The 27,992-nt window shown below is 45.6% G+C and overlaps 1 protein-coding gene across 1 annotated transcript; it reads right to left on the bottom strand.

Moving 5' to 3' along the window:
• Positions 1-6: 6 nt before the first annotated feature.
• dyrk4 (dual-specificity tyrosine-(Y)-phosphorylation regulated kinase 4) lies at positions 7-10,751 on the bottom strand. Its single transcript, XM_053427225.1, has 14 exons — positions 10,728-10,751; positions 7,913-7,996; positions 6,278-6,430; positions 6,031-6,181; positions 5,693-5,856; positions 4,822-4,958; positions 3,775-3,915; positions 2,926-3,064; positions 2,148-2,229; positions 1,889-2,061; positions 1,729-1,789; positions 1,461-1,590; positions 1,195-1,352; positions 7-614 (listed from the first exon to the last, which is right to left on the bottom strand). Exons 1-14 carry the CDS (start codon positions 10,749-10,751, stop codon positions 337-339), a joined length of 1,875 nt encoding a protein of 624 aa, XP_053283200.1. The 3' UTR covers positions 7-336.
• Positions 10,752-27,992: the final 17,241 nt, after the last annotated feature.

Genomic DNA, 27,992 nt, shown 5'->3' with positions numbered 1-27,992 from the left:
GAGATAATCCACTAAGACGGCAATAAAAAGGAGATCTCTGCCACCACACGTCAGGGTTTAGTTCATGGCCGGTGGGAACTGGTGGGAAACTTGGGTTCGAGCAGCTTTTTCTACCTGAAACTCAGGAAGTCTCACTTCTCTCACGCTTTGCTTTTCGACCTCATGTAGACGCAGCAGCAACATGGAGGATCTTTAACATTCTCTGCGTGTGCAGAGTCAAACAGGCTCTCAGCTGTCCGTTCACCACCACTGCCTCACTCAGGTGGGAAGTGGGAGAACTGCGAATGTCCCCAGTTCCCCACTCGTCATGAACGCAGCACATTTCCCCTCAGACTGTTACATGATAGGTGGCAAACACTGAGATGGCTCCTGGCTGTCTTTCCTCTCGGTGCCCACTTCCTCCTGCGGTTTGATGAAGATGTGAACGGGCCTTTCACCACCTCCTTGCTGTTTGGCGTCCGTGGAGAGTTTCCCGTCGCCCTCGCACACCTCCTCCTCCTCCGCCGAGGCCCCGATGGGCCGCAGCCGCTCGGAAGCTGCCGTGTTGGTTCCTGTTTCCGAGCTGTCTCTGTTCAGCTGGTCGTCAGTGCTCCTCTCTGAGCTGACCTTCTCCCCTGCGCCGTGGTAAGAGAAGACATTAAACGTTAGCTGGAGGTGAACACAAAGAACTGTAGTGTGGGTTTGTCTGAGCATGGCTTCAGATTTTTATCATTATTATTACTGGACATCATAATAACAATGAAGTGACATTTCTTCATACCAATCCAGCTTAATCCCTGTCCATAATCACAGAGTGGAAATAATTTGTATTTCGTATTAATTACTAAATTATTGATTGAAATTGTTTCACACAACATAGTAATTATAAGAATTCGCCTGACAAATTTTTTGACATCTAAAATCCTTGTTATAACTAATATTTGGAATGAACAGTATACGAGTAAATCAGTGTTTAAATTAGACTTGATATTTTAATTAAGAGGCATAAAAGTATGTGATTTATATGTATGTATGTCTATGTACAGTAAATGTGTAAATATGCATGTGTCTATGTGGACATAAAGACTTCTACACTGAATGAGTTTTGTTAATGTTGTTATTTAATTGAATCGACACTAATGTGAAGTACTTTCAGTATCATGAAATCTCACAAGGGAATAATATGCATGGTATGGATGGTGACTCTACTCTTACCAGGCCTGCTGTTAGTCTGTCTGTCTGTGCTGGTGGAACTGTCTGAGGTCTTCTTCACCACCGGCCTGGTTCTTGGCCGCACTCTGTTGAAGTTCCCCTCCAGGATCCACTCGTGCTGCAAACCCTCGTCAGGACTCAGTCGCTTGGTCGGATCCCAACTGAGAAGAAGAGGCAAAATAATTTCAGTTAGCAAACGCTTTAATGCAGTCACTTCAGGATGAAATAAAAGGAGCGTATTATTTCAAAGGAGTGTGAATGTGACATACGTGAGGCAGCGTTTGATGAAGTCCAGGAACAGAGCATCATTGGTTTTCAAAGCAGCCGACAGCTCCTTGGAGTTCGGCCTCCGCTTCTTCCCCTTGCTGTTGGTGATGTTCCTCGGGTTTCCTTTGGAATCTACACAAAAAACACAGCAGAGGGTTTTATCCTGCAATCCCACATTTGTTATCCGGCTCTATAATCTGCAAAAGAATGGAATATAACAAATTAAATATCCGCAGAAATAAAGTTGTGTCAGTGAAGAAGACTTCTCACCGAAGAACAACCTCCTCCTCGACGCCGACTGAACAAAATCATTTGGAGGCATCCCGAGAACCTGCGAGTAATAATATCTGGTTACCTTCATATACTCAGCAAACACATCTCATTAATGAGTATAATAATAAATAGAGACACATCTATTTCCTTGGACTACCTCCATTATGCAAGCTATCTGCTCCACTTCGCTCTCTCCAGGAAAGAGAGGATAGCCTGTGTAGAGCTCCGCGAGGATGCAGCCCAGACTCCACATGTCGATGGCCATGCTGTACGGCTGACCCAGGATCACCTCTGGGGAGCGGTAGAAGCGGCTCTGGATGTAGGTGTAGACTAACGGAGGAGAACGAAAGCAAGTTCATATATGACTTCTTGGAAATCACCTCTAAAAACTGTGTTTTCATTCCTTATGCTCTCACCTCTCTGTTGCTCATAACAGCTCGAGCCAAAGTCCACGACCTTGATGTTCCCTGGTCCTCTCTGAGAAAGAAGAATGTTCTCCTGTGCAGAAGTAAACACAAAACCATTCAGACACGGCTGCTTCTCAGGAGCACTGCTGATGTTACAATGCTCCACAAGAGGGAGCAACATTCACACTATTGTCTCTGCAGGGCACGTATCAGATGCAGTCCAGTGGTTCGGTGTAGAGGTCTGAGTGACGCCAGGTTCTATTGACTGCACCATATTTATATTTCACATATCGGTTAAGGGTTTACAGATGCAATACAGATAAAACAACCATATGTAATATGTTACATCTGTCACAAATTTTTGAATCCCTTTAAATTAAATTTGTTTTGTTGTTTTATCCTTTTGTGAAGACATTTTTTACTTTGTTAACAAGAACACCATAGAAAGTGAATAATAACATAATATACAATAATGCTAATAATAATAAATAATTATTATATCATATATTGAGGTATACTATATTCTATTATACTTTAACACACCTAGTTTTTACAGCAATACTGTATCTTGCTCTATATCTATAAGTTACATATGGATTTCCATATACTCACTCTGTACTGTGATAACATACAGCAACTTAATCACCAGTGGTCAACACAGTCCTTTGTTGTCTCTTCTTATGTAATGTTTATAATATGTTGTATGTTTTGTGGCGCTACATTTTTTTTGCTTCAGCCCTATTCTCCATATTCTCTGTATGATAACTTGATCTTTATGAGTCAGTACCGGTTTGAGGTCACAGTGGATAATCTTCTCCCTGTGCAGCATCTGCAGGCACCTGAGCAGCGCGTGGGCAAAGCGCCGGATGAGGGCAAGACTGAAACCCTGGAAGTTGTTTTTTTTGATGAGCTCATACAAGTTCACCCTGTGGGGGGGAAACAAAACAAAAAATGCAAAGAAAGTTGAATTCCTTTTGTTGTAGTTCCTCAAAATGAATACATTGCATTTTATCATAGAGTGAGTTCAGTGATGACTTTATAAAAACGCTATACTCAAATAAATGAAAAGAAACACGGCAGACAAAGTTATGTCACTCTACACTTTACATCGTGTAAACCTTCCACTTACTTGTCACTTGGAAATTATCTATGATTGACAAGCAGTGTATCCTCGTGCTATTTCGTGCCACTTGTGATAAGCACAAACGTCTTTAGCCTGTGCAACACGAGCCTTCACACCATGAAGCAAGAAGGGGTAAGAGATAGCGACCTAATCAAGGCCTTAACTAAAGGATTGGTTGGCGGTAACCTAAGACGAGGTGGCAGTCCAAGACGTCCTCTAAAGGTCACTCATCCACACTGATACACACAACTATCTCCCCTGAAATATAGATAGAGGACTTCAGTGTTCCAATGCAGATGTTGAGGGTGCACAGGTAAACACTTGACTTCTCACTGACTCCATGTGGAGGTAATGGCTAGAGACAAGTGAGAAGGGCCTCTGGTGACCCACACCCTGCTGGTGCACCTGGGGAAAGGTGGCTAACCATGACCGCGCTCGATTAAGAGATGAATTATTCAGTCGTGTCTTTCCTGAACGTGCAGGCCTGTGTGCTGGACGAGTAAGTGGACAAACCCGAGGAGCTCAAAGGAGATGCAGAGGTGGTTTCGGAAGTAGAAGTACTCCTTCATGTGGATGACGTTGTGGAGGTTGTCCTTGTCTTTCCGCTTGATCACATCCAGGATCTTCAGCTCCACCAGAGCCTGGTGGTGAAACCTACGGGGGAAATGTGCAGAGTTGTTAGATTCACCGGTACAACCTGTGATTTAAAGATGATATGTTCCAGATACAGCCACGTCAGAATAAACCAACTTTTGGACTCTTTCAAAATGTTTGATAAACAACATGAACATGTTTTGTCCAAGCACAAAAATCCCTCAAATCCCTCCTTCATGTCCAGCAGTCACAATCCTCCTCCAGGAGAAAGAGGATCTGCCACAGCTATCTGACACAGGGAACACTTCCCCTTCGGTCTGTGCTGTGCCAGTTTGCACCCATTTTGTTTTCTGCATTATTGAAGCGGTGGTAAAACCCGACAGCTCCTGCGGCATCGAACCTACAGGCCCTCATGCCTGTTGCTGCCCCAGCGCTCCTCAGCGAGCAGGGACAGGTAAGATTACACCGAGGAGGTGCCGACTTGCGTCATGCTAAATCAGGATCTCAGCGATTTTGGCAGAGTCCTGAGATGTAAAACGATCACGGCGCAGGCATGTGGGAAAAAACCTCACAACGGGACGGATCAGGTCTCACACGAATACCACACTCCCTGAACGTGGAGATTTACTCAATCTACACAGTCACATGCAGGTTGTCTGGTTCTAACAAAGTGGATTAGCTGTTTAACAAAGATTTAATTACACATGAATGGGTCAGAATTAAATTGAAGTGGTGCGGTGCCAGTTCTAAACGTTCTCCTTGTCATTAGTGAGTCCTCCTCAAATAGTTCTACGATACACTGTCACTTTTTATCGTTTGTGCAGAGCTCTCTTGGAGAGTAGAGTTAGAAAACTGTGCGCTCATCCTACCTGGTTTATCTGCTTTGATTAAATCGTCAACATGTTTTATAAAAAGAAACTGAATTAGCTCTATTGCTGTTCACGTTTGTGGCTTTTTGTTTGTTACCTTTTCTTGTTGCGAATCATCTTGATGGCTACGAGTTCATTGGTTTTGTGGTCAAGACATTTCAGGACCTGCCCGAAGGAGCCTTTCCCGATCACCTCAAGAACCTCAAACCTGTAGGCGATGTGGTCGTGCAGCACCTGGAAGAGCAAGAGGACGAGCACAGGGAACATTAAAGCAGAATTCACTGATTCATTCAACCTTTTACATATTTACTTACAGTATTATGCGTAATATGAGTGTATGTAACTGACTGATCCTCGAACAGTGGTTATTCACTCAGGCTTTAACAGCTCATTCAGCATAAAGAGGATCAAACTGTCTCCTCAGAGCAGGTTCTTGTAACACACTGTTCAAGAATAATGACTGCAGCTGCTGGATTAAGGTCAAATGGAGGCAGCGCAGGCAGCTTGGAAGGAGTGTGTGTCTGTGGATGTGTGCGTGTGTGTGTGTGTGTGAGAAAGAGAGTGAAAAGATACAGAACATGGCGTCTTCATATTTTCACATAACCTTCTTACTTTAAAATGACCTTAATTCCATGTCTTTACACAATCACATGCACAATGTGTTTTTTAAAGTTTCCGGGCTAAACAGACCTCCTCGAGTCCCTGATGATTTTGGATTTTACATTTTTTTGCCCATATGACACTGAACATGTTCACATCACTGTAGATGAGGTTAAAGAATCAACTTAATCCAGAGATATTAATATTCTTTATTATTTGTGTCTGTCTCGTTTTAGGAACTTCATCAATGTGCCCACCAGCTCGGGGTAAATCCTGCGGAAAGGGATCTCCATACAGCCCCCTATGGAGAATGTCTGAAGATACTCCGGATATCATCGCAAATGTTAAACCTGTTATGAAGACATTACCCTGATGTAGCTTCCGTGCTCGTCATCATATCCGGAGTTTTGCGGCGCTCCTTGGGAGCCCACGATCTTCTGAGAGGCCAGACCCAGGAACCAGAGCTCGCTGTAGTCTGCGATTTCCTCCTGCTCAAACGCCGTCAGCCGCTCCTGGAAGTTCTTCAGCGCCTCTGCAGGAGGAATAAGGAGGAGGAGGAGGAGGAGGATGAATCACTTTCATATTGATTACACCTCTGCCAAGTGAAGAGGATTGTGAAGAGTCGCCTTGTATGCCAACATGCTGAGTGTTTAAAAATGAAGATATGCGATAACGTCTCTGTGACGTTCTGACTCTAACAACACACCTATGGGTGACATGGGTAGTCTCTGTCCCTCATATGCCTTCTCCTTCTCCTGCTTGTTGCTGGACATCTTGCTGTTGCGAGGGACGGACACTTTATCCGTCACTCCACCGAACCGCATGCTGAACTGCTGGGCGGGCTTCGGCCTCTCGTCCTGTCATGAAAACACACACAGGGAAAGAAGAGGATCTGTTAATTTCCCTTCAATCAAAACACATTTAAGGAACTCGTAACTGCACTAGAGGCTCACCTTGTGCGTCTGGAAGTTGTTCTGACCCCCCTTGTTGGCGATTTGGGGCAGGATGTTGTCCGACTGCTGGTGCTGGTTTTTGGCATTGCTGACCACCACCTGGACCACTGGTGGCTCGAGCTGGGGCAGCGTCCCTACACCCGGGCCAAACTTCTGCAAATCACAGGGAGGATTTTTAAGAATTTTAGAAGAACTTCACACTTGTGACATCAAGGATGGATTGTGGAGATAAATAGATAGTCATATTTTTAGCTGAAGATGTAATGATAGCCTTTAATTCACAAATCCAGGGAGGATATTAGTGAGAATAAACAAAAAACTGCCAGAACTTGCTTCAAAGATCTTTTCTGCAGGGAGTCTCCCAGAATAACAAACACTCAGGAGCACATTTGAAAACATTCATCAAAAAGCAGCCGCAGCAGAGCGAGGTCAGTTATTCCTGTTCGAGCTGCAGCTACACGCTCTGTCACAGCCTCCTTTCCACCTGCTCCATGTCGGGCTGTGACCTCCTCAGTTTTGGTTTGGGATCTACATCCCCTTTCACATGCGTCTCGGAGGTGCAGGCTCAGGTGACCCGGCCAACCCAGCTCCCCCCCCCTCCTCTCCCACCCCCTGCAGCGGGTATAGGCGGGCTGGAATTACTGATCAGGGGGGGGTGAGAGTGAAATGGGGACAGAGCTCCGTGAGGCCGGGTCCTGACAGGGCCTGTCCGCGGGGGCAGACCTGTAGGGGAGGTGAAGAGCTACAACCTGCTCTTCTCTGGCTGCCATCCTGCTTGCTCCGGGGGCACGACTACATGTGTTACTGCCTCAAAGCCCCAGCCCCGGGCAATGATGGGCAAAATTAGAGCTCTGCCCTGTGCTCTGAGGAAAAAATAAGACATCCTACAGGCTCATCCGAGTCTAGAGGGGGGGTTCGAAAAAACATATTTAAAACCCATTTCCACTTATGATAAAAAAAATCCACAAATTTAAATTTCAAGTCGAGAAACTCAAAGCAGATCTGTCCCTCCGTTTAAATTATTTCACATTAATTATCAACAGGAAATAAAAGCTCTCCCATCCATACAGTGAATGGTTCTGATATTTCTCACGTGTTTAGAGCTGCTGCAGGATCTGCCAACTTGGTTATGACGCTTGGAGATAAGGCTAAAAATAGTCGCAAAGCACCTGCCACAACAGGCCGAGGAAGTAAACACAGCTATGTGGCTGTACGTAGCTGGGGGGCATGCTCTCTAAATAAGATGCTCTCGTATCACTGGACATCTTTGATGCGTGACACCACATGGCCTCGTGTGTGCAGACGGACGAGTGCACTCATGTCCATTTTGTTCTTATTTATATGGACAACCATGATATTTTATAATTAGGCACTTTTTTTCCTAATGAGCTGCTTCATTATCCTTGAAATGCATACTTCATTCAAAAGTTGATAACCAAAATAATACAATTATAGCCAAGGATAATCATTTATCACATTCTGGTATAGTTTACTGCAGGTGTTTGCAGTAGAATGCAAATGTTAGCGCTCAAGAATAATTTAAGCAGCAAATTACATAATTCAAACTGTGGGTTCTGGGTCAGATGCTGCAGCGTGTTACAGAAGGGGGGGGGGGGGGGGGGGGGGGATGCTGACCTGTGAGCAGGAACGGTTTGTTCCGAGCCGGTTTCCCTCTGCTGGGAGTCTGTGGGGGTGAGGGAAAGCCTCCGGTCGTGACGTCTGTGGGAGGAACGAGAGCGAAACATGAAACATGTGACAAGATTGAGGGGGAGAAAGAGACGCTTCTCATTTAACACGAAATGCTGAAGTAATAATAGAAAATGAGAAACCATATTTTTCTTCGTCTCACAGGCACGTTAAATAACAATACTGAAAAGTGTCTCTTGGGTCCGTGCAGCCTGTGGGCGACCGAGCGAGGCTGCAGCCACACAAGCAAAAATAATGCACTGCGATCCGAGAATAGATTACTCCTGCAAAAACCCAGCAACAAGGATCCTCACTCTCACTGTCAAGCACTCCCCTGCAGGTGTGTGGCCATGTGCACATCCATGTGGTCAGCAGTGCACGTGCCTGCAGAGAAACTGAAGGACTGAACTGAATGGGTTAAAAATGTTGGGCGGGGGGGTAAAATAAACAGCATAGTTGATTACAGGCACACTTCGAAACCAAGGAAGCTTACACGTGCTTTATTAATCAGTGGGTCGTGTTGGTGTTGGGGCGACACCAGATGGGTGAAGTAAAGCTCCAGGCCCATATGGGGATGTGAGCTAAACCCTGCCAGCCTGGCAGGATGGGACAGAGGGAGGGAGGAAGACAAACTGAGTGGATGAGAGACAACGTCCTCAATCATGATCTTAGGCGAAAGAGATATTTCCTGCAGGGGGACGAGACAAACTGATCCACCTCAGAGTGAAACACTGGGTTCACATCTTTTGGTGGAGGCTGGCCAACACTAAACCTCCCTGTACCTGTCAATCAAATGAATAAATCCAAGCTGCTGCAGAGATAACTTCTTATCACCGACTTATAAACCTCTGAGACTCCAACTGCTCAGCTGAGGCAAGTAAACACATTCTGCTAAACACTCCCTCGCTCATGTTGTCCACCATCCGTCTGTTGTTGTGATAATGAAACCACACGAAGCCAAACGAGGGAACAATACCTCAGTGTATTCATGTTACAATCTCAGGAGCCATGTAGGTCACTGTGGCAGGTCGGCATCCAAAGCATCACCTGCAGAGGTTCTGCTGTAAGCCTGGCTAATGAGCACTGAGCCAGTGGAAACCCAGTGACATCATTACATGTGCCCAGTGCCAGTAGGAATGACCGTGACCTTTTATTACCCTGAGATGAATGAGATTAATCATATATAGAAATAATAACAGGTTATAACGGCAATCCCAGTCCATACACTGTATATACTGTATATACAGGCAAATAACCGTTCATGCTCACATTCACACCTACAGGCAATGTAGAGTCTAAAATTAACATACTGCATGAGAACACCCACACATGGGAGATCCTGCTAAACTCCACAGTGACGTATAGGGCCCAGCAGATCGACAGGGTCGAACCCAGCAACTGAGGCGACAGCGCCAACCACTGCACCACTACGCCGCCCTCATTACAATCAGTGGAAGATGAGGATTCAACATTCAGCTGATGTTTAAAATGTGCCTAACTTCAGTGTGTTAAACAGGAATCACTTTAATGAAGTGCTGATGAATGCAGGTCCATCCACATGTCGGATGAATTCGATGAAGCTTCATGAATTAATCATTGGAAGTAAACACAAGGAAACTACGGTCAAGAGCCGAGCTGACTCTTGATCCGTGAGGTCATAGCTGGAGGATCATCCCAGCACGTCTGGGTTCACAAGGATCATTTGGTCAAAGGGTCAACAAGGCAACAAAACCAGCTGAGGGTAAACATCAACAAGCTGTGCTCAGAGACACCGTCAGACACGTACAGTCATTATTCATATATATAACCAGGTTTTCTGTCACTTTCACTGCACAACAAGCTGTTCCCTGTTGGTCTCAAGTGGTGGATGCATGAGAAGTCACCATCATCACTAATCAATCATTGTTCAGACGGGTGGCAAAGCAAACATTCCTGCGCTTCTCACCTCTGACACCCAAAAAAAAATGAAAGACACCAAATTCTTCTAAGATTTAAAAACAGCAAAGGGTTAAATTTACATTGGTTTCCTTGTAGGGGGGGGGGGGGGGGGAATACACCCAGAACGCATTTAGACTTACAGAAACTGTCAGCACAACAAACACTGAAATAAGCTAAATGTCCGACTGAAATAGAAATGGATCCGATTTTTCCATCATAACTTGGCGTGTGGTCACAAGAGAAAGGGGCTGGACTATACAAAATAAGCCTTAAAGTGGGATAATGTGAGAATCACTGAAGATGAAGAGAGAATTTTGATGAAATGATTGATTTTCAAGGATACCTGTGGAAGGTCTCCACCTGAAATGGAATGAGCCTGGAGTGAAGCCATGCATCTGGTCCAAAGTGCCTCTTATAGCATGGAAAAACCTATACATTAAATACACTAAGACTAGATAAGACTATGAAACCTCCCACGCAGAAGAATTCCCTTGTTACAGCAGTGGATCGTCAGAACGAGGGAGACGAGAGAATAGACGGAGGCACAAATATGAAAATAAAGAGAATATTCACTTAATAAAAACCTTTTCACTATACGAGCACATTGTTTGAAGAGAAATATGGAATGTGTGTTAGTTTTAAACCTAAATGGGATTATTAATGTGATGTAGAGTGTAAGAATATAGAAACTCTTGAATTGATAAAATAACCAGATTAATTTTATATTCATAACATGTAGATATTATAAATAACAGTACCACAGTCACACCTCAGTGAACCACATTGTATTCCTGCCCCCCGTCATCCAACCACAGTAACTCCTCACCTTGTTGTTTATTTCTGGCAACATGCTGTTATGAAGAAATCCGAACCCAGACGAGAGATTATTATAAAATCCAATGGAGACTCATTGTATCCAACTCTGTGATTCCAGCCTCAAAACCAGGACTCTCTCTCTCTCCTCCGGTCCAGCTTCACCGAGTGATGAGGAAACTCCCGACGACTGATCAGATCCACGGATCCCGAAGCTGCTGCTGCGCTGCGGGGGGTTTTACGCACACATGGCGTACAACTGCGCTGTCGTCAGAGAACAGATTAGCGAGGGAGACAAGCTGCTGAGGGTCCCTGCGCCTTAAGACGTCGCAGGAGCCACCTGTTCAGGTTCCTGCCGCGGACAGCTGGCCCCGTCCAGATATAGATTTGTTTTTTTTATCCGGTGGTTGATGCGCGCTCCAACGAACCAGGAAGGGGTTTGAGCACCGACGCACGCTTCACGCCGTGGCCACACTGTTCCATCAGTGACACCCACAGACTGACCCCCCCCGTCACACCGACGCGTCCCCTTCGCAGGAAACCTCATCTCTGAGCAGCAGAACAAACCGGACTCTGTCGCTTTCATCCGGGTCCAGCGGGACTTGATCCAAGAGTTTCACCGATAACATCAAAGAGACACAGAATTCTAAACCGGACACAAATGTTGAATGTTTTTTATCTCCAATATAATTAAATATCACTTATTGTCCATTGTCATCTATCCATTTGTATTCTCTACACTGAAAAGTTATTGTGCTTCTGTGTGACTGGTGAATTTCCTCTGTAGTTCTTTCCCCTTATTTTCCTCCACAGAGGATCAGTAAAGTTGCATCCTATCTTAAACCTTTCAACATCAAATGATGGGGAGAAAAATGCTTTTAAACCCCTTTTGCTAATTAATTTGTCTAATATTAAATTACCTCATGTTGAGATATATTTAGAACTTCTAATGAAATAATACAAATGAGGGTTGCTTCCTCTATATGCCTATAAAGTATGGGCTACAGGATCCAACTAGGTTTTAAGCATAAACAAATTCTCAAATAAAACCCAAAATTCTAAAAAACACAACCCCCAAAACCCCAAAAGGTTTTTAGTTAAGGATTTTCTGTTGATTAGTTATCAGTTTTGGGAGTCCTCGCCATAATAAAAGCTCTAACAATGTTACAGAATCAACTATTACTAATGGAAGAAGACAAATAAAAAAAAGGTTATTTAACATATGATATCATCTTTGGCTGATGATACATTACACGTTAAGTTTTCAGAAACGATGAATAAAAAAACGATCTTATTGCTCGATTTATTTCTAGCCCACACTGTGCAGCCAACATATTTCAATGAACCTTATTATACTAAGAGAAGAGAGACATAAACATCCCAGATCTTCAGTTTGAGCAGGTTTTCATCTGATCACACAAACTTGTGAAATCATATTTTATCCTTCAGGGATCGAAACCTCAGAGTTGTTTTCATGGCTCAAGTTTGACTAATCCCCGCTGCAGAGGGGAAAACAACTCAGCTGCTCCATGTGATGAAGAGCCCGGAGCAAGGAGATGAATATGATTAGAAGACAGCAGTTATGCAACAGCAGTGGCCACTTCAGTAATCAGCATCTACCTTGGGACTGGATTAGCAGCTATCCAGGAAGCTGCTCCTCATTATTACTCTGAAGCAATTTCATAAATCAACCATAACAAAAAAAGCTAGGAAACACAAGTGGGGCTGGATTCGACCTGTTGAGTGCAGCTAAGGAACATGCAAGAGGCATGATTTCAGGATAGGAGTGATTTGGGTCCCTGCTGGTGGAGAGGCCGGCTTCCAGGAGGACCAGGGAACAAGTGGACAGCGAGAGGGAGACAGGGAACACTTCTCAGAAGTGGGAGGCTTCTTTAAATCTGGCCTGATTAATAACAACGAGCCGCAGCAGACATTCATCTTACACAACCTGGATTACCGACCAGCATTATTTGTTTGTAGGGCGCTTACACAACACAATCACACATCGTTTCGGATCCACTTTCATCTCCACACTGCTGCACTATGGTGAAAAACATGTCGTGGAGTATCAGACAAGCACAGCAATGTTTAGTTTAAATGTTTCATCTTTTTGCATTCACGCTGAGGGTTTAATTCAAAGATGGATATCTCTCAAATATGCTGCTTCCAGCTTAAAGATTTGAAAAACGAAGAAACTGCTTCCGATCAATGTACATCTCGTTTGTTTAATCCTTACAGCTACTTCCCCAAAAGTGAAGCCAAAGCAGCTCATTCACCTCCTAGTGGCGGGCTGCAGTATAGCTAATAACCCCTGCCTCCTCCGTGTTAGTGAGTGGGACATGAGCCAAACTAAAACGTCAAATAATTTCTTCCCAGAGATGCTTTCTCTCATTTGAGGCAGTTTTGATCTTAAGTTTCTTCAAGTGTTCCCATATTTATTAAGACAGTCTTTGGTTATGACAAGACCAGTCAGATTCTTTAAACTCTGTCTCTAAACCAAATATTAAACTGTTCCCTTAACAATGAAGTGTGCAGAGAAAACAGAAGTGACATTTCTGAACTATCACACGTAATGAAACTGCCACCATGCCTGCCACTGTAAACCTCTGTAAACGTTTATTACAGTTTACCAGGGAGAGTTATTATACCGAGTGCATTGTCTCCCAGGTAACATAGCGTTGGTGAGAGGAAGCAGGTGGAGCAGAGAAATGCACATACAGTGTGACTCTCTATGACAACCAAAAGAAACAAAGCATCCCAGTTTGTGTACACATGACACAACACGAACAGAAAAACTGTGCAAACAATTCTCCAAATAGAAATTTAAATACTCGGAACAGGAAATCAAAGTTTTAAAACAGAGGGAGAGGTCCACGGCATGTGATTTGGACATTTTTTATTTCCGCCTCCACACATACCTCAGGCTGGACCCTCCTGCTCCGGCCCCAGCAGCAGCCGTGGAGGAGGAGGCTAAACCCACAGCAGGCGGGTGAGGTCCCGTCTTCCCACATAGCACATCTCACCCATGCTGCTACAACCAGACCCCGAAGCCAAGCTCAGCCTCCGCACACCATCTCCAGCCCCCGGGGGGAGGGGGGAGGTAGTTTCTCAGCAGGTCAGAGATCAGACGGATGCCATCAGAAGCAAAACAAAGGATGAACACGATGCCAGGCCTGCACGTCCCACTGCTCTACATCTGGAAACTGCGGGTGTCGCTCCTTGGCTCCATTCGACAAAATAAAAGCATAAAAGAATCTCCTCGAACGTCACAGAAATCCAGTCGTCCTCACGTCGACTTTCCGCCGTCTTCCTCTTCAGTGCAAATCCTGGAAATATGTTGTATCACTTCTCACTCCCTGCAGAGCTACTTGTGTTTCTTCACAACTCTCCACTGTGCCCTGGACTTGGCTTGCAGCATTAATTCATATAAGGTTACATTCCGGTTTGTGCGAGGCCTCGGTGCGCAGTGGGATTCCTTCCCCGTCAGGTTCCTCCACACTATTCCCCTCTGCTCCGGGACACTGACAGAAGAGAGAGGCAGGCTGCAGGCAGACAATGGGAGGATGCTGCCGCTGTAACCGGTGAGGGAGTGCTCTCTGTCTCCGCTGCTGCCAGTGACGTATGGATGGGACTCCACAAGGGACCCATCCTGAGCCGGAGACAGGCCAGCAGGGGCCTGGCACTTAGCTTCCTCTGAAAGGGGCCCCTGGGTCGAGGGGTGGTGTTGGGCTGGGGTGGGGTTATGGGACGAGGGAGACATAAGCTCATCGTGATACAGATCCCATCGTCCTCCCAGGTGGGCTCTTCACGGGGCTGAGGAAGTCAGACGGGGAGGAGGTACAGTTCTAATGGGTCTCCCATGTGGTTAAACAGACGCCTCCTCTGCCATCTCACTTGCCACTGTATCCTGGAGACAAAGCCGGTGGGGCTGTCTCCTTATCTCCTCCACCGTCTCCGCTGCCATCCTCCACCTGCTCTGCTGCTGTCACAGACCCCTGTGGGATGCTACAGACTTGCTGACAAATAGTGCGTAGGTGAAAGCTTATCCCACCACGCCCTGGACGCCCCTGGCTGCCTGCCGACTGCACACGGCAGCAGGGAACTGCAGCGTCCACAGCAGGACAAGGCAGAGGCTTTATACTGCAGGGGGTCACACAGGAACAATTATTATGTCGCAGTGTCTCTACTTGTTCTTAATAATTATGAATATTTTAAAAAGGTCCAGTGTGTGAGATTTAGGTTAAAGGGATGTTTTCAGTAGTGTGTTTCATCTAAATTGTCCAAATTTTTGTTTACTTTAGCCTAGAATGAGCCCTTTATATTTAAATACTTTATATTTACATCTGGAGCAGGTCTTCTGTATGGAAGCCGCCATGTTTTTTACAGTAGCTCAGGCTAGACAAACTGAACACCTTTTGAACTTCACCTCTAGATGTCACTAAATTCTACGCACTGAACTTTTAACCTTAAATAAGCATCTTGAAAATTGTATTCCCACCCTGAACATCTGTCCTAACTCGATGTAACTTTGTTAGTGGGTATATCTCCTGTGTGGGATATGGACCAGCGAGTGTAATGCTGAGCTGTAGATCTGTTTCATATATGAAGAATTCTTAATCTAAGGTTTGGTGTATTAGTTACACTGGCACATCTGGCTCCGGAAGCCAAGGATCATGGGTAAGTTCCATCCCACTCACTGACCTTGGCTTTGTACTTGAAAAACACAAAGCCAGAGTTAATCACCCCACGTGGCTGCAGAGGGCGCTGTTGGTCGGTAAAAGTTACATGGTGTTGCTTTAACCTCCATTATTTAGTTTGGTTTGTTTCAAATGTTGTCTTCGTAAAAAAAGCACATGTTCCTCTCAGTGAGCACAAATATCCGTCTGCTCAAACATGTTCTGCCCGGCTACCAAAAATAAAATCTGTAAATCACCTTGTTTTGGTGACAGGAAAAATGTTGCTATTTCTGTAGCATGAAGGGCCGGGGTACTGTATTTCATTACTGCCCTGTCAGCCAGTCTCAACCCGTACATGACACACAGGGGAAGCTGCCGTGTCCCCGTCCCACTCGTCGTGTTCAGGCTTTTAATTTACAATATTAATTCACGGCTCGACACAGCTGCGTATATCAGCGGCATTTGGCAGGCGGGTGGCTACACCCTTCCCACGTCTCTGAACGAAGCCGACCACATCGGGATAGAGTGAGCAACAGGTGCTTGGGACAGGCTGCACTGGGCCAGATGAGACCCAGTTGAAGCAGGGGGGCCAAATTCCCTCCTCTTAGACGACCATAACCCCGATGCCTTACATTCTGCTCGGCCCTTGGCTAAAATCGCTCTCGGGTGCCAGGCGAGGCAAACTGAAGCGAGAGGAGCCACCAGCCAAAACCGACAGTATCAGTGTCTCCTGCCATCTGGCACGGAGCGGTGTGGGTAGTTTGACCTGACTGGCAGGCGCACTGCCGCATCTGCAGATTTAGTCCCACAGCATGTCACCATGTGAGATATGGGTCAGGTTCACAAGTTGACACAAGCGCACACACTTAGACAGACTCACAGAGGCACAGGCGATTACAGGCTTAAATGTGTCTTACATAGGACATGTTAATGGCGCTTAGCAGCACAAATTGTTGGGCAAGGACGTGTGGATCAACAGAGAGTCTGTGGTGATGCTGCCTAGGGCTTTAATCCAGCTGTTTACTGGTGGAAGGAGCAGGACTTCACTCTAATCACACATGACACTGAGCCACAGTTTAGTCTCCTTGACCAATTGTGAAAAATAGGTTTTCATTAGAAATTCCCAACTGAAGCGTTTGATATAAAGAGATTTTTAAACAAGTCCTACAGGGTTTGATTTGTATTTTTGCGATCACAATCAAGCCAAATCCTGAATGTTTCCCTGATTATCTCTTAATATTTATCATCAACATGCTCAATCAAAAAAGACTGATTGTGTGTGTGTTTGTGTGTTTGTTTGTTCACGTAAATCTTCTCATCTTGTTGACACAGCGGAAAATTAAGAAGGGCTCAAGTCAAGCCAAATCTCATTAGCCATGTGGAGTGCTCCGTCTCCATGGCGGTCAAGGAGGTGGATGGAAAAAAAACAGACCTCCATTGATCTCGGGCCCAAAGTTAGTAACACAAGCCAGTGTTTGATTGTAGAGCAGCACCGGCAAAGGTCAAGGTTTACATTTGTGAATGCATCTGTCAGAATTCGTCTTTTACTGTGTGTTAACAGCAACTCCTTTTTCTGTATGTTTGGCTAAGTAGCTATATATGTATGTGTATATATATATGCATAGATAGAAAAAAAAAAGTCCTTGTTTTGTATGTATACGTTGTACTTACACGTTAAAATTGGCACCATTATATCTGAGGGTTACAAGCAAATATACCACAGCGTTACATCCACAAGACTCAGAAAACAGAGTAGAAATAATGTATAAGGTCGCATGATGGAACATCAAGTAACTGTAAGTAAACTCACAGTAAAAAGAAATCAATTGATCACATCATATTATTGTGCTGAAAGTTAATAAATGAGAATATTGAATCTCTTTCTCCACAGTTTATATCCACTCTTGTGTATTTGTGTGTGTGTGTTCTATCCCTCACTTTTGAGGCTACTCTAAAATACAGACAATAAGCGCTCTCCTTTAAAAAGAAAATCTAATCCCAGTGTCCCAGTACAGAAACAAGCTGGTGTCAGTCACCCAGCAGCTGATAAGAGAGTTCCTCAACACACAATCTGCTAGAGCTCCGTTCGGCAATCAGACAATACTCAGGAAACACTACTCCTTCAGTTCTCTCTTTCCCCCCATCTCCACCCGTCTCCTGTTCCTGGTGCGGAGGTGCAGCCATTAAACAAGGGATCGATACAGGAGCCAACAATGACACTGCAGATCTGGACTTGATTACTGTGAAGTCATCCTCTTTAAAACACGGGTGGGACTGTTTCCTGTGTGTGGGACCCTGACATCAAAGTTAAAAAATCCAGGTATGGTGATGTCACGTAGAATAACTGTTCTTGTCGTCCTAACTGTCAAATCGTATATTATTGTCTTGAATTGTTTTCTATCGCATAGTATATTGTATATATTTAATCTAATTTTAAGAACAAAGAATTAAGAACACAAAGTTCATGTAGCCTTGTAACACCGTGAGAAGTTCACTAATGTCTTCATCAGGTTTAGTAACGTTACCATTGTTTACATGCCAACTTTGTCTTCTTGTTCAGCTCGACGCCCAAGACAAAATATTTAGAAAATGCTCCATATACTCCAAAGATTAACAAGAAGATTCTATACCTGCTTCAGAACCAAGACATGATAGAACCCAGATGTCGTTCTCTACAAATTGCTGCAGCGGTGAAAGTCTTACCTCATTAATCATTCTCTCACTTGTGATCTGCTGCCTCCCGTCTCTGGATCAAGCCCCAGTCCAGGGCCCCGATGTCGGGCTCTGCTCTCCCCACAGAGCGCCGCTGTTGTTGTTTCAATGAAGCTGATTGGATGAACAGACCAACCAAAATAACTGGCCCACTTGTGAGGAAGCTTAAGCAGGTGCGGCATAGAAACTTTGCTCAGGTACACGTGTGTGTGTATGTGAGAGTTTATCTCCATCATCAAAAAGGAGTGCGTCGCAGGTTTCCATGTTAACCATGCTTACAACACTCTGGGCTCCGGCCCCTATCAAGTGAATGCAGGTGTTGACCCAGATGCCCCAGACGCTGCCCTGCCAGCTCTGAGAACGTGAGGATGGAGGCGACGCGCTCAGGCAGCCAGTCCTGAGGGAGTGATGATGGGCGATGCATTGGAGGTCACACAAACCACTTGTCCTCAGATGCCCTGGGTGACGTCTCCAATGAACTGCAGAGAAAGTCATCAGGAGTACCCTCATGTCTCTAGAGGATCTGCACCAGACTCACTGCCTTAGCAGAGATAGTAAGAGACACCACCCGCCCCTGGGCTGTTTAGCCTTCTGCTCTCTGGCTAACACTGACCAGACTAATCAAGATACAAAACCAGTTCAGATACTGACATAATCTATAACCAGGCTGCAACCTATTAGTTTGTGAAACTTCCTTTTTGAAGCCTCCAGTTTGGCATTTTGTCCAGCACCATCTTGTTTTTTTGGTGGAGCCTGAACGAGAGCAACGCCCACTTAACCCTGTGACCTGCACCCATTGGGCGATACTAGCTGTCAGTCATGAATGCCCCGATGCATATCGTGCTTATCGTCTATTTTACTCTTAACGGGACAATCATTTCCTATATGAATATCCTGCTGAATTGAAGAAGTTTACTAACATTATAAATCAAGTGGGAAGTCTGGGTCATTTTTCTCATAGACTTCTTTTTGCAACCAGAGGTGTCGCCCTCTATTGGCCGTTCGAGAGAATACAGGTTTCTTCTGCCCTGGTTTGACTTTCACAACCTGGAGTCTAAGTCCATTCTTATATACAGTGCCCTCTCACACCTGGTTCCTGTCTCAGGGGTGATGGGAACACACCTCTGTCACCTCGGTAAGTCGAGCATTGTCAGCCCTTCTTTTGATCCCATAAGTACCAACTGGCACGTCACCTTCCACAACAAGCTTCGCAAGGTGATCCACCCTTTGTAGCCGCCTGCACACAAAAGACCCCACGTCTGAGCTCGACTGACACAGACAATAAACGGCTTTCGAATCGTAGCAATTAGCACAAATTGCCGAATTAATCTGATGACGCGTGTGGCACATGTGGACAATGGGGACTGAAACACTTGTTGTCTCTGGGTGCCAAATACAAGAGGCTATACTGTGCCACACAGTGTCACCAGTGGACAGACAGTAAAGACGATCCTGTGTTGGACTCTAATGGATTTATTGGCCGAGGCTCAGGTGCAATCTGCTGCACCTCATTCAGCAGATGTTTCAGGTTTATAGTGACACAGTCCGGCCAGTGAGTCCAACACAGGTTAATCCTGATTACTGCGATCACAATTATGTAACATAAATCAGACTTTGTGCAAGGAACGGAGACATTTATAATGTCCATGATAATAGATATATAATAATATATGTTATTTTAATATATTATGAAAAATATTTAGTTTAGTTTAGCTGTAAACAAAATGTAAAAGCAGTTTTTATGATTTGATTTCGATGTTTGATAAAACCCTATGCAAGATAGAATGAAATAAAAAAATAAATAAAAAGTGAATAAAATCCTGGATCTGAGCCTTTGTCCCGATCCACACCAAAATCTCTTATCGCGCATTTATTTGCACAAACTGGCAAATTGATTTTGTATTATATCAGCCTTGGTTGTGCTTGATGCTCTATAAATTGCAGTGGTAATTCTATACGTTGTCGTCATGACTGTAACACACAGCTTCTGTTATCATAAAGGAACCCGAAAAACTAACAAGGCGACAACAACCCTCCTCTTATATAACAACATCTTAAATAAGACCTCACACACCGTTACACAACAATGCTCCTGAGCCTATGGCGATGGAGAGAGAGGGTGTGAGGGAGGGGGAGGACGTTGGCGAACCCTGCGTGTGCAGCTCGGTACTGCATGACTCACAGTTAAAAGAAAACAGACACACGCAACCGAGCCAGGCACTCATTAACAAAACTCCCTGGGTGGCTGTTTACCCAGAATTCTTGAGTAAACCAATTAATGTTTATCGGACGTGGGGAGAGTTTCTCCGTCCAGCTGTCGTCTCTGGAGCAGCAGCAGCAGCAGCAGCACCTGCTCGGCACGAGAATGCAGCTGGGACCTGAATGGGCTCGGCCTTGGCAGCGCCTGAGGCCAAATGCTGCCCGGGCTCCCACGGTGCTGCGTGGACCAGTGGGAGGATAAACAGTCATCCACAGCTCCGGGGATGCTGCGATGTTTATTATGGAGCTTTACACAACCTGGAGATTCACATGTTGAGAAGCGTGGGCCATGTGACGGAGCCAGAGAGCGGCCTCTCTCTCTCACGGTGCACATGGATGCTCTCGATGCAAGCTGCACACATGAAAGCACAATATCACAACAGCCGTAGCAGGAGTGACTGTAAGGGAGCTTCTATTGGCTGTAACCTACTTCACAGGGAGGCCGCCTTGTTCCCGGTGACACTGATATCAGCCTGTAATTCAGCAGAGGTGCACGCTCTCCTTTAAATGACCGGCTCCACTCCAGAGGGTCCGGTGTCAACGAGGGACAAAGCTGTGATGAGAAACTCTATCAGGGACAAGGTTCATCAGAATAATGGGGAGGCTCCCTGCGTGGGGGGGTAAAACCTGGGCCAGGTGAACGGGTCTGCTCTGATAAACAATACTCTGGAGTAGGTGCAGAGAAAGAATCAAGGTCATGAATGGAAAAACTCAGACGGACAATTAAATTCTGATTGATTTGATGATAAATTCATGATTGATTTTTACATTGTAAACTGAGTATTGTTGTGTTTTGAAGCTGTTGAAGACATCACCGGACAAATGTGGATATTTAGAGGCCTAAGCTGACAATAAAAAAATATAGAAATGGCCAAATCAAAACTCAGGCATGTGACAAAATAGTTAATCGAAGAAAACAATCATAACCCAAATTTGAAGTTAAAAGCTTTCATGCAAATCTGCATAAAAATGTACAATACAAACCAACCACAGCTTCGACCTTTACTGTTTTGTGGAACCAAACTTCAAAATAATCTTCAACAAGTGGACGAAGGCCCAAACATGAGTCACGTCCATGCAACATACCACTTTCCCTGGAAGGAGCTGGCAGCACTTTCTTATATAAAAAAAGACTGAGATGTCAAAGGTGGACTTCAGCAGTGAGTCATATCACATGAAAGCAACAAACAAGAAAAACACTTCTCCTGCTACAGCCTCACGTCTTGAAGCCTGGCGCTGCCTCTGCTGGGAGCAGCTGCTTGCGTCTGTATTTTGGTAATGACGCAAATGCCCTGTATTGATATCCCGACTTAGAGAAAGATGAATTCGTTTGAACCGAGTCTGCTCACAGCACGAGCACTAACAGCTATGAATGTTGCCTCAGACCTCCGCTCTGTCTACTTTCTCACTGATGCTCAAACATTTTCAGCTCTTAGCTTGAGTCTTGGCTTTAAAAACCTGCCCTGGTTAAATTAATGAGAATGTCCGAAGGAGGGGCTTCATGTAAAGAGCGGAGATCAAAGTAAATCAAAGGAGTCAATGACGACCAACACAGACTGCAGAAAATGTTTTGACATTATATTTCAATGTTTGTTCTGCGTTTTAACCCGTTTGCTGTGTTTTGTTATATATATTCTGTGTTGTTTGTCTCTGCTGTTTGAAACGTTTCATTTCATTGCTGCCCATGTTGACCATAAGAAGGCAGAGGACATGTTGCATCTCAACTGGATCTTCCAGGTTAAATAGAGGATTGATAAATATAAGATCCACAACAAGTCCTTCATCCAGGTGACCTGCAGCTTTGTGTACAGTGTGTCACATCCCAGGGATTCAATTGTTCCTGCTCCACTGGTTTTGTTCGCTCTGATGACAAAGAGCTTGAAACTGCACTCAAACTTTAATCAACGTTAAGTAGAAAAAGTTCCTGTAGGATCTCAGGCAGGACCAAGTGAGATAATACCTCCATGAGTGTGTGTGTGGGTGGTTGGTTTAACCCACTGCTTCGTGAGCGTGTCCTTGTAGGGCCGAGCTGAAGGTTGTGGTACTTTCCAGGAAGGCGGGATGACTTGGGGGGGGGGGGGGGGGGGGGGGTCAGGCCAGTGGGGGTCAGGGTTGGGCAGTTTCGCTCTCCCAGCCTTTGCAAATGAGAACACGGCACCTCTCCCTCTCAGATGGTGCAGCCCGAGAACATATCGGGGCAGAGCGTGTTCCCTAATAAATCATTTCTGCTGAGCGCACACAATCTCCTAAATAACATTTGTTTAATGGTCTGCACATCAACACAAGGTGTAGAGTTGCTCAAGGGCCCACTGCCACCCCACAAAAACGTGGCCTCGACTATAACTTATATCCTGATGTGGTCAGACTGACGTGAACAGAGGAGACCATCAGAGACTGTTCAAACAGGAATGTCTTCTTACCTTGATCAGCAGAGGAAAGGTGCCTTTTCTCTCCTTTAAAAACTTATCCAGCTTGTTTTTGGAGCCATTCCTGCCCAATGGAAAAAACAAGTTAGGTCGATATAACTTGCACAGGCAAGTTAAAAACACAATGTTTAGACGACATGAATATTATTACACAGCTCAGACCACTTCTCCACTGGTGAAGCCGTTAGAATAAACTACACTGACACCTCCTGGACACGTTCGTCTTGTATTAAAATCACAAGTTCTATAAAAGGTTTGACGGACACCTCTTGATTGCAATAAATGTCAGATTATCAATTCTTTTGAGTTTGAAAACTGATTTTTGAATGAGTGAAACTTGTGGTTTTTAACTATTCTATAAGAGTAGAGAATAAACACTTGATCAACATTTATAAGCAATATATCAATTTTAAATTTATTGTTTAATTTATATTGCGATTAGTATAGAACTGCCTCAAGGGTAAAATATGAAAGTTTTTTGTAAATGGTACCTCGGGGAAAAAAACTTGTTCCTTCTACATTGATGGTGAGCATCAGGTACAAATTAACTTCTTTTGAAGGCATATTCCTGAATGTACTTGGGGTTATTAGTACTTTATATCATTATATTTTCACATTTCCATTATTATACATGTACACTACTCTCTTCTGTATTATAATCATTAGTTTTCTTGTTGCGCAGCCCTTCTTTTTACATATAACCGACAGATCCATCTGCAGGAATCAACAAACTTTTCCAATAGGCCCCAACAGGTGTCAGATATCATATCGACTCAAATAAAGAAGGTGTAATGTAAAGTCCTCCGACCAACAGGTGGTCATCGCTCTTACCTTTTCTCTGAAGACTTGTTGTGCGCGCTCATGGTGACATGAATCAACACGGTGGCTCAGAGGAGGCGGCCACGCGTGACATACTGAGTGTTTAGGTTCCAGGTGATTACACACGAGAGAAGTGACAGTGTTTCCACCAAACACGATGACAACACCGTGCACTCGCTGACTGTTTGATTCTCTGTTGGGTTTTTCCTCTGGTGCAGCTTCAATGTGCATGTGAGCAAGAGAGAGAGGGAGGAGGGAGGAGGGGGAGACAGAGGGAGGCACAGACACCCACTGGGATATACATTTACATCCACCTCCATTCTGTGGGTCCCAGTCACACAAAGTAACTGTGCAAAAGTTAACAGCATGAAAACTTCAACACAGACAGTACTGAGAAAATGCATAATGTATTAAAATGTGCATTGGAAAAAAACATGAATGAATGCCATCATTTATTCAGACTCCAGGTCCAGATACAATTCAACACAATATAGATTAAATTACAGACAAAAGCCCAAAAGATTATTATTATTATTATTAGTAGTAAAGTAAGAGCTGGATATATATGGTTATTAGATCAAAGAGCTTGAATTTAATATATTAAAGAAAAAGACTGATTAAAATTACAATCATTTCAGTCCGTCTGTTCTTTGTGGATAATAAATCTATGAATTTTACATGTGGAAGCTCCCAGTGAAACAACCAGGGAATCTTTAATCAAAGATTTGTGTCTGAACTCTGCTTTACCTTCCAATAGCCCCAATAAACACAGAGTCTTATACTGCACTGAAAACACAAGCTTCACCTGAGACACTGTTGTTTTATGATCTTCTCTAAACAGACCTGGACAGGAGCAGGTCACTATGGGCAGCAGGAAAAAGCCTCCAACACCCTCAGTAATGTCATTTATTCAACTGGAATATATTCATTTGTTGATTAATTATTAAAATACAAATAATCCAAATCAAAGAGGAGTGATTAATAAACAAATAACAGAAGCCAGGGGAGTTTCAGAACAGAAACAGACTTAACTTTTGGAATTCAACTGGAACAGAATTCACTTCTTCAGGCTCCAGGGATCATCTCATGTTCCTCTTGGTCCAGGAAGATTGTAAAAAAAACCAGCAGGTTGTTGGATCAACTGCAACTACTTACTTCCTCTTATATCACATATGTCCAGAAACTGGTTTATCTCTACAACAATCTCCTTCCTTCATCTCTCACTCCTCAGCTCTCTTCCACGCTTCCTTGTTTGCTTTTCCCTCCTTTTTGGCTCACAGGTGTGTCCAATTTATAATCTCCTAGGCCCCGCCTCCTTTTCCTGTTCAGGTGTAAAGGGCCATTCTGAAGATCAACTTTCCTTTTTACTGCTACAACATTATAGCTGTTTTTATATTTGCTGGTGTTTATTTATTTATTACCACGATCAATTACCCCTAAGTGGACTATTAGAGAATGATCTTATCTTCTCTTGTGTCATTTGCCTATACTCTTGTTTCTTTATCTTAAAACCTGCTTCACATCTACAAACTCACTCACTCACTCACTCATCGTCATCCGCTTATCCGGGGTCGGGTCGCGGGGGGAGCAGCTCAAGCAGGGGGCCCCAGACTTCCCTTTCCAGGGCCACATTGACCAGCTCTGACGGGGGGATCCCGAGGCGTTCCCAGGCCAGTGTTGAGATATAATCTCTCCACCTAGTCCTGGGTCTTCCCCGAGGTCTCCTCCCCACTGGACGTGCCTGAAAAACCTCCCAAGGGAGGCGCCCAGTGGGCATCCTTACCAGATGCCCGAACCACCTCAGCTGACTCCTTTCTAAGTAAAGGAGCAGCGGCTCTAATCCGAGTCCCTCACGGATGACTGAGCTTCTCACCCTATCCCTAAGGGAGACGCCAGCCACCCTTCTGAGAAAACTCATCTCGGCCGCTTGTACCCGCGATCTCGTCCTTTCGGTCATCACCCAGCCCTCATGACCATAGGTGAGGATAGGAACGAAGATCGACCGGTAGATCGAGATCTTTGCCTTGCGGCTCAGCTCTCTTTTCGTTACAACGGTGCGGTAAAGCGAACGCAATACCGCCCCCGCTGCTCCGATTCTCCGGCCAATCTCACGCTCCATAGTACCCTCACTCGCGAACAAGACCCCGAGGTACTTGAACTCCTTCACTTGGGCTAAGGACTCATTTCCTACCCGGAGTAAGCAATCCATCGGTTTCCTGCTAAGAGTCATGGCCTCAGATTTAGCGGTGCTGATCCTCATCCCAGCCGCTTCACACTCGGCCGCCAGCCGATCCAGTGAGTGCTGAAGGTCACAAGCCGATGATCCAATGAGGACCACATCATCCGCAAAAAGCAGTGACGAGATCCTCAGACCTCCGAACTGCAACCCCTCCCCACCACGACTACGCCTCGATATCCTGTCCATGTATATCACAAACAGGATTGGTGACAAGGCGCAGCCCTGGCGGAGACCAGCACCCACTGAGAACGAAACTGACTGGCTGCCGAGGACCCGAACACAGCTCTCACTTTGGGAGTACAGAGATTGGATGGCCCTGAGGAGAGACCCCCTTACCCCATACTCCCGCAGCACCTCCCACAGTTTCTCCCGGGGGACCCGGTCATACGCCTTCTCCAGATCCACAAAACACAAGTGGACCGGATGGGCATACTCCCAGGCCCCCTCCAGGATCCTTGCGAGAGTGAAGAGCTGGTCCGTAGTTCCACGTCCGGGGCGAAAACCGCATTGTTCCTCTTCAATCTGAGGTTCGACGATCGGCCGAACCCTCCTTTCCAGCACCTTGGAGTAGACTTTACCAGGGAGGCTGAGAAGTGTGATACCCCGATAATTGGTACACACTCTCTGGTCCCCCTTTTTGAACAGGGGAACCACCACCCCGGTTTGCCACTCCTTTGGCACTGTACCCGACTCCCACGCGATGTTGAATAGGCGTGTCAACCATGACAGCCCCTCAACACCCAGAGCCTTTAGCATTTCTGGCTGGATCTCATCAATCCCTGGGGCTTTGCCACTGCGGAGATGTTTGACTACCTCAGTGACCTCCACCAGGGAAATTGACGACGAAACACCATCAACCTCGAGCTCTGCCTCCAACATAGAGGGCGTGTTATTCGGATTCAGGAGTTCCTCAAAGTGTTCCTTCCAACGTCCGACGACCTCCTCAGTTGAGGTCAACAGAGTCCCATCCTTACTGTACACAGCTTGGATGGTTCCCCGTTTCCCCCTCCTGAGGTGCCGGATAGTCTTCCAGAAACACTTTGGTGCCGACCGAAAGTCCTTCTCCATGGCCTCTCCAAACTTCTCCCACACCCGCTGCTTAGCCTCCGACACGGCAGCAGCTGCAGCCCTTCGGGCCTGTCGGTACCCTGCAACCGAGTCCGGAGTCCTCCAGGATATCATATCTCGGAAGGCCTCCTTCTTCAATCGGACGGCTTCCCTGACCACCGGTGTCCACCACGGTGTCCGAGGGTTACCGCCCCTTGAGGAGCCTAAGACCCTGAGGCCACAGCTAGCCACCGCAGCTTCAGCAATGGAGGCTTTGAACACCGCCCACTCTGGCTCAATGCCCCCAACCTCCACAGGAATGCCAGAAAAACTCCGCCGGAGGTGTGAGTTGAAGATACCTAGGACGGGGGCCTCCTCCAGACGTTCCCAGTTCACCCGCACTACTCGTTTGGGCTTACCAGGTCTATCCGGAAATTTCACCCATTCCCTGATCCAACTCACAACCAGATGGTGGTCGGTTGACAGTTCCGCCCCTCTATTTACCCGAGTGTCCAAAACATGCGGCCTCAGATCAGATGACACAATCACAAAATCGATCATTGATCTTCGGCCTAGGGTACTCTGGTACCAGGTACACTTATGAGCACCCTTATGTTCGAACATGGTGTTTGTTATGGATAATCCATGACTAGCACAGAAGTCCAATAACAAACGACCGCTCGGGTTTAGATCAGGGAGGCCGTTCCTCCCCACCACGCCTCTCCAGGTGTCTCCATCATTGCCCACGTGGGCGTTGAAGTCACCCAGCAGAACTACGGAGTCCCCTACTGGAGCCCCATACAGGACTCCATTCAGGGTCTCCAAGAAGGCCGAGTACTCTGAGCTGCTGTTTGGTGCATACGCACAAACAACAGTCAGAGTTTTCCCCCCTACAACCCTTAGGCGCAGGGAGGCGACCCTCTCGTCTACCGGGGTAAACTCCAACACCGCGGCGCTCAGCCGGGGATTTATGAGTATCCCCACACCCGCCCGGCGCCTCACGCCCTCGGCAACTCCGGAGAAGAATAGAGTCCAACCCTTATCCAGGAGTACGGTACCAGAGCTGAGACTGTGCGTGGAGGTAAGCCCCACCAGATCTA

Source organism: Pleuronectes platessa, chromosome 7 (assembly GCF_947347685.1).
Source record: "Pleuronectes platessa chromosome 7, fPlePla1.1, whole genome shotgun sequence".
NCBI classification, from domain to species: Eukaryota; Metazoa; Chordata; class Actinopteri; order Pleuronectiformes; family Pleuronectidae; genus Pleuronectes; species Pleuronectes platessa.
Note: the sequence above shows the minus strand (reverse complement) of the source record. Positions and strands in the feature narration are given on the sequence as shown.

Excerpts from the sequence above, each read along its gene's own strand:
- dyrk4 (XM_053427225.1), bottom strand. The coding sequence starts at position 10,751 with ATGTTGCCAGAAATAAACAACAAG. Across the intron at positions 3,916-4,821 it reads ATGATTCGCAACAAGAAAAG|GTTTCACCACCAGGCTCTGG; the intron begins GTAACAAACAAA and ends TTTCCCCCGTAG. Across the intron at positions 1,591-1,728 it reads GAGGAGGAGGTTGTTCTTCG|ATTCCAAAGGAAACCCGAGG; the intron begins GTGAGAAGTCTT and ends TTTTTTGTGTAG.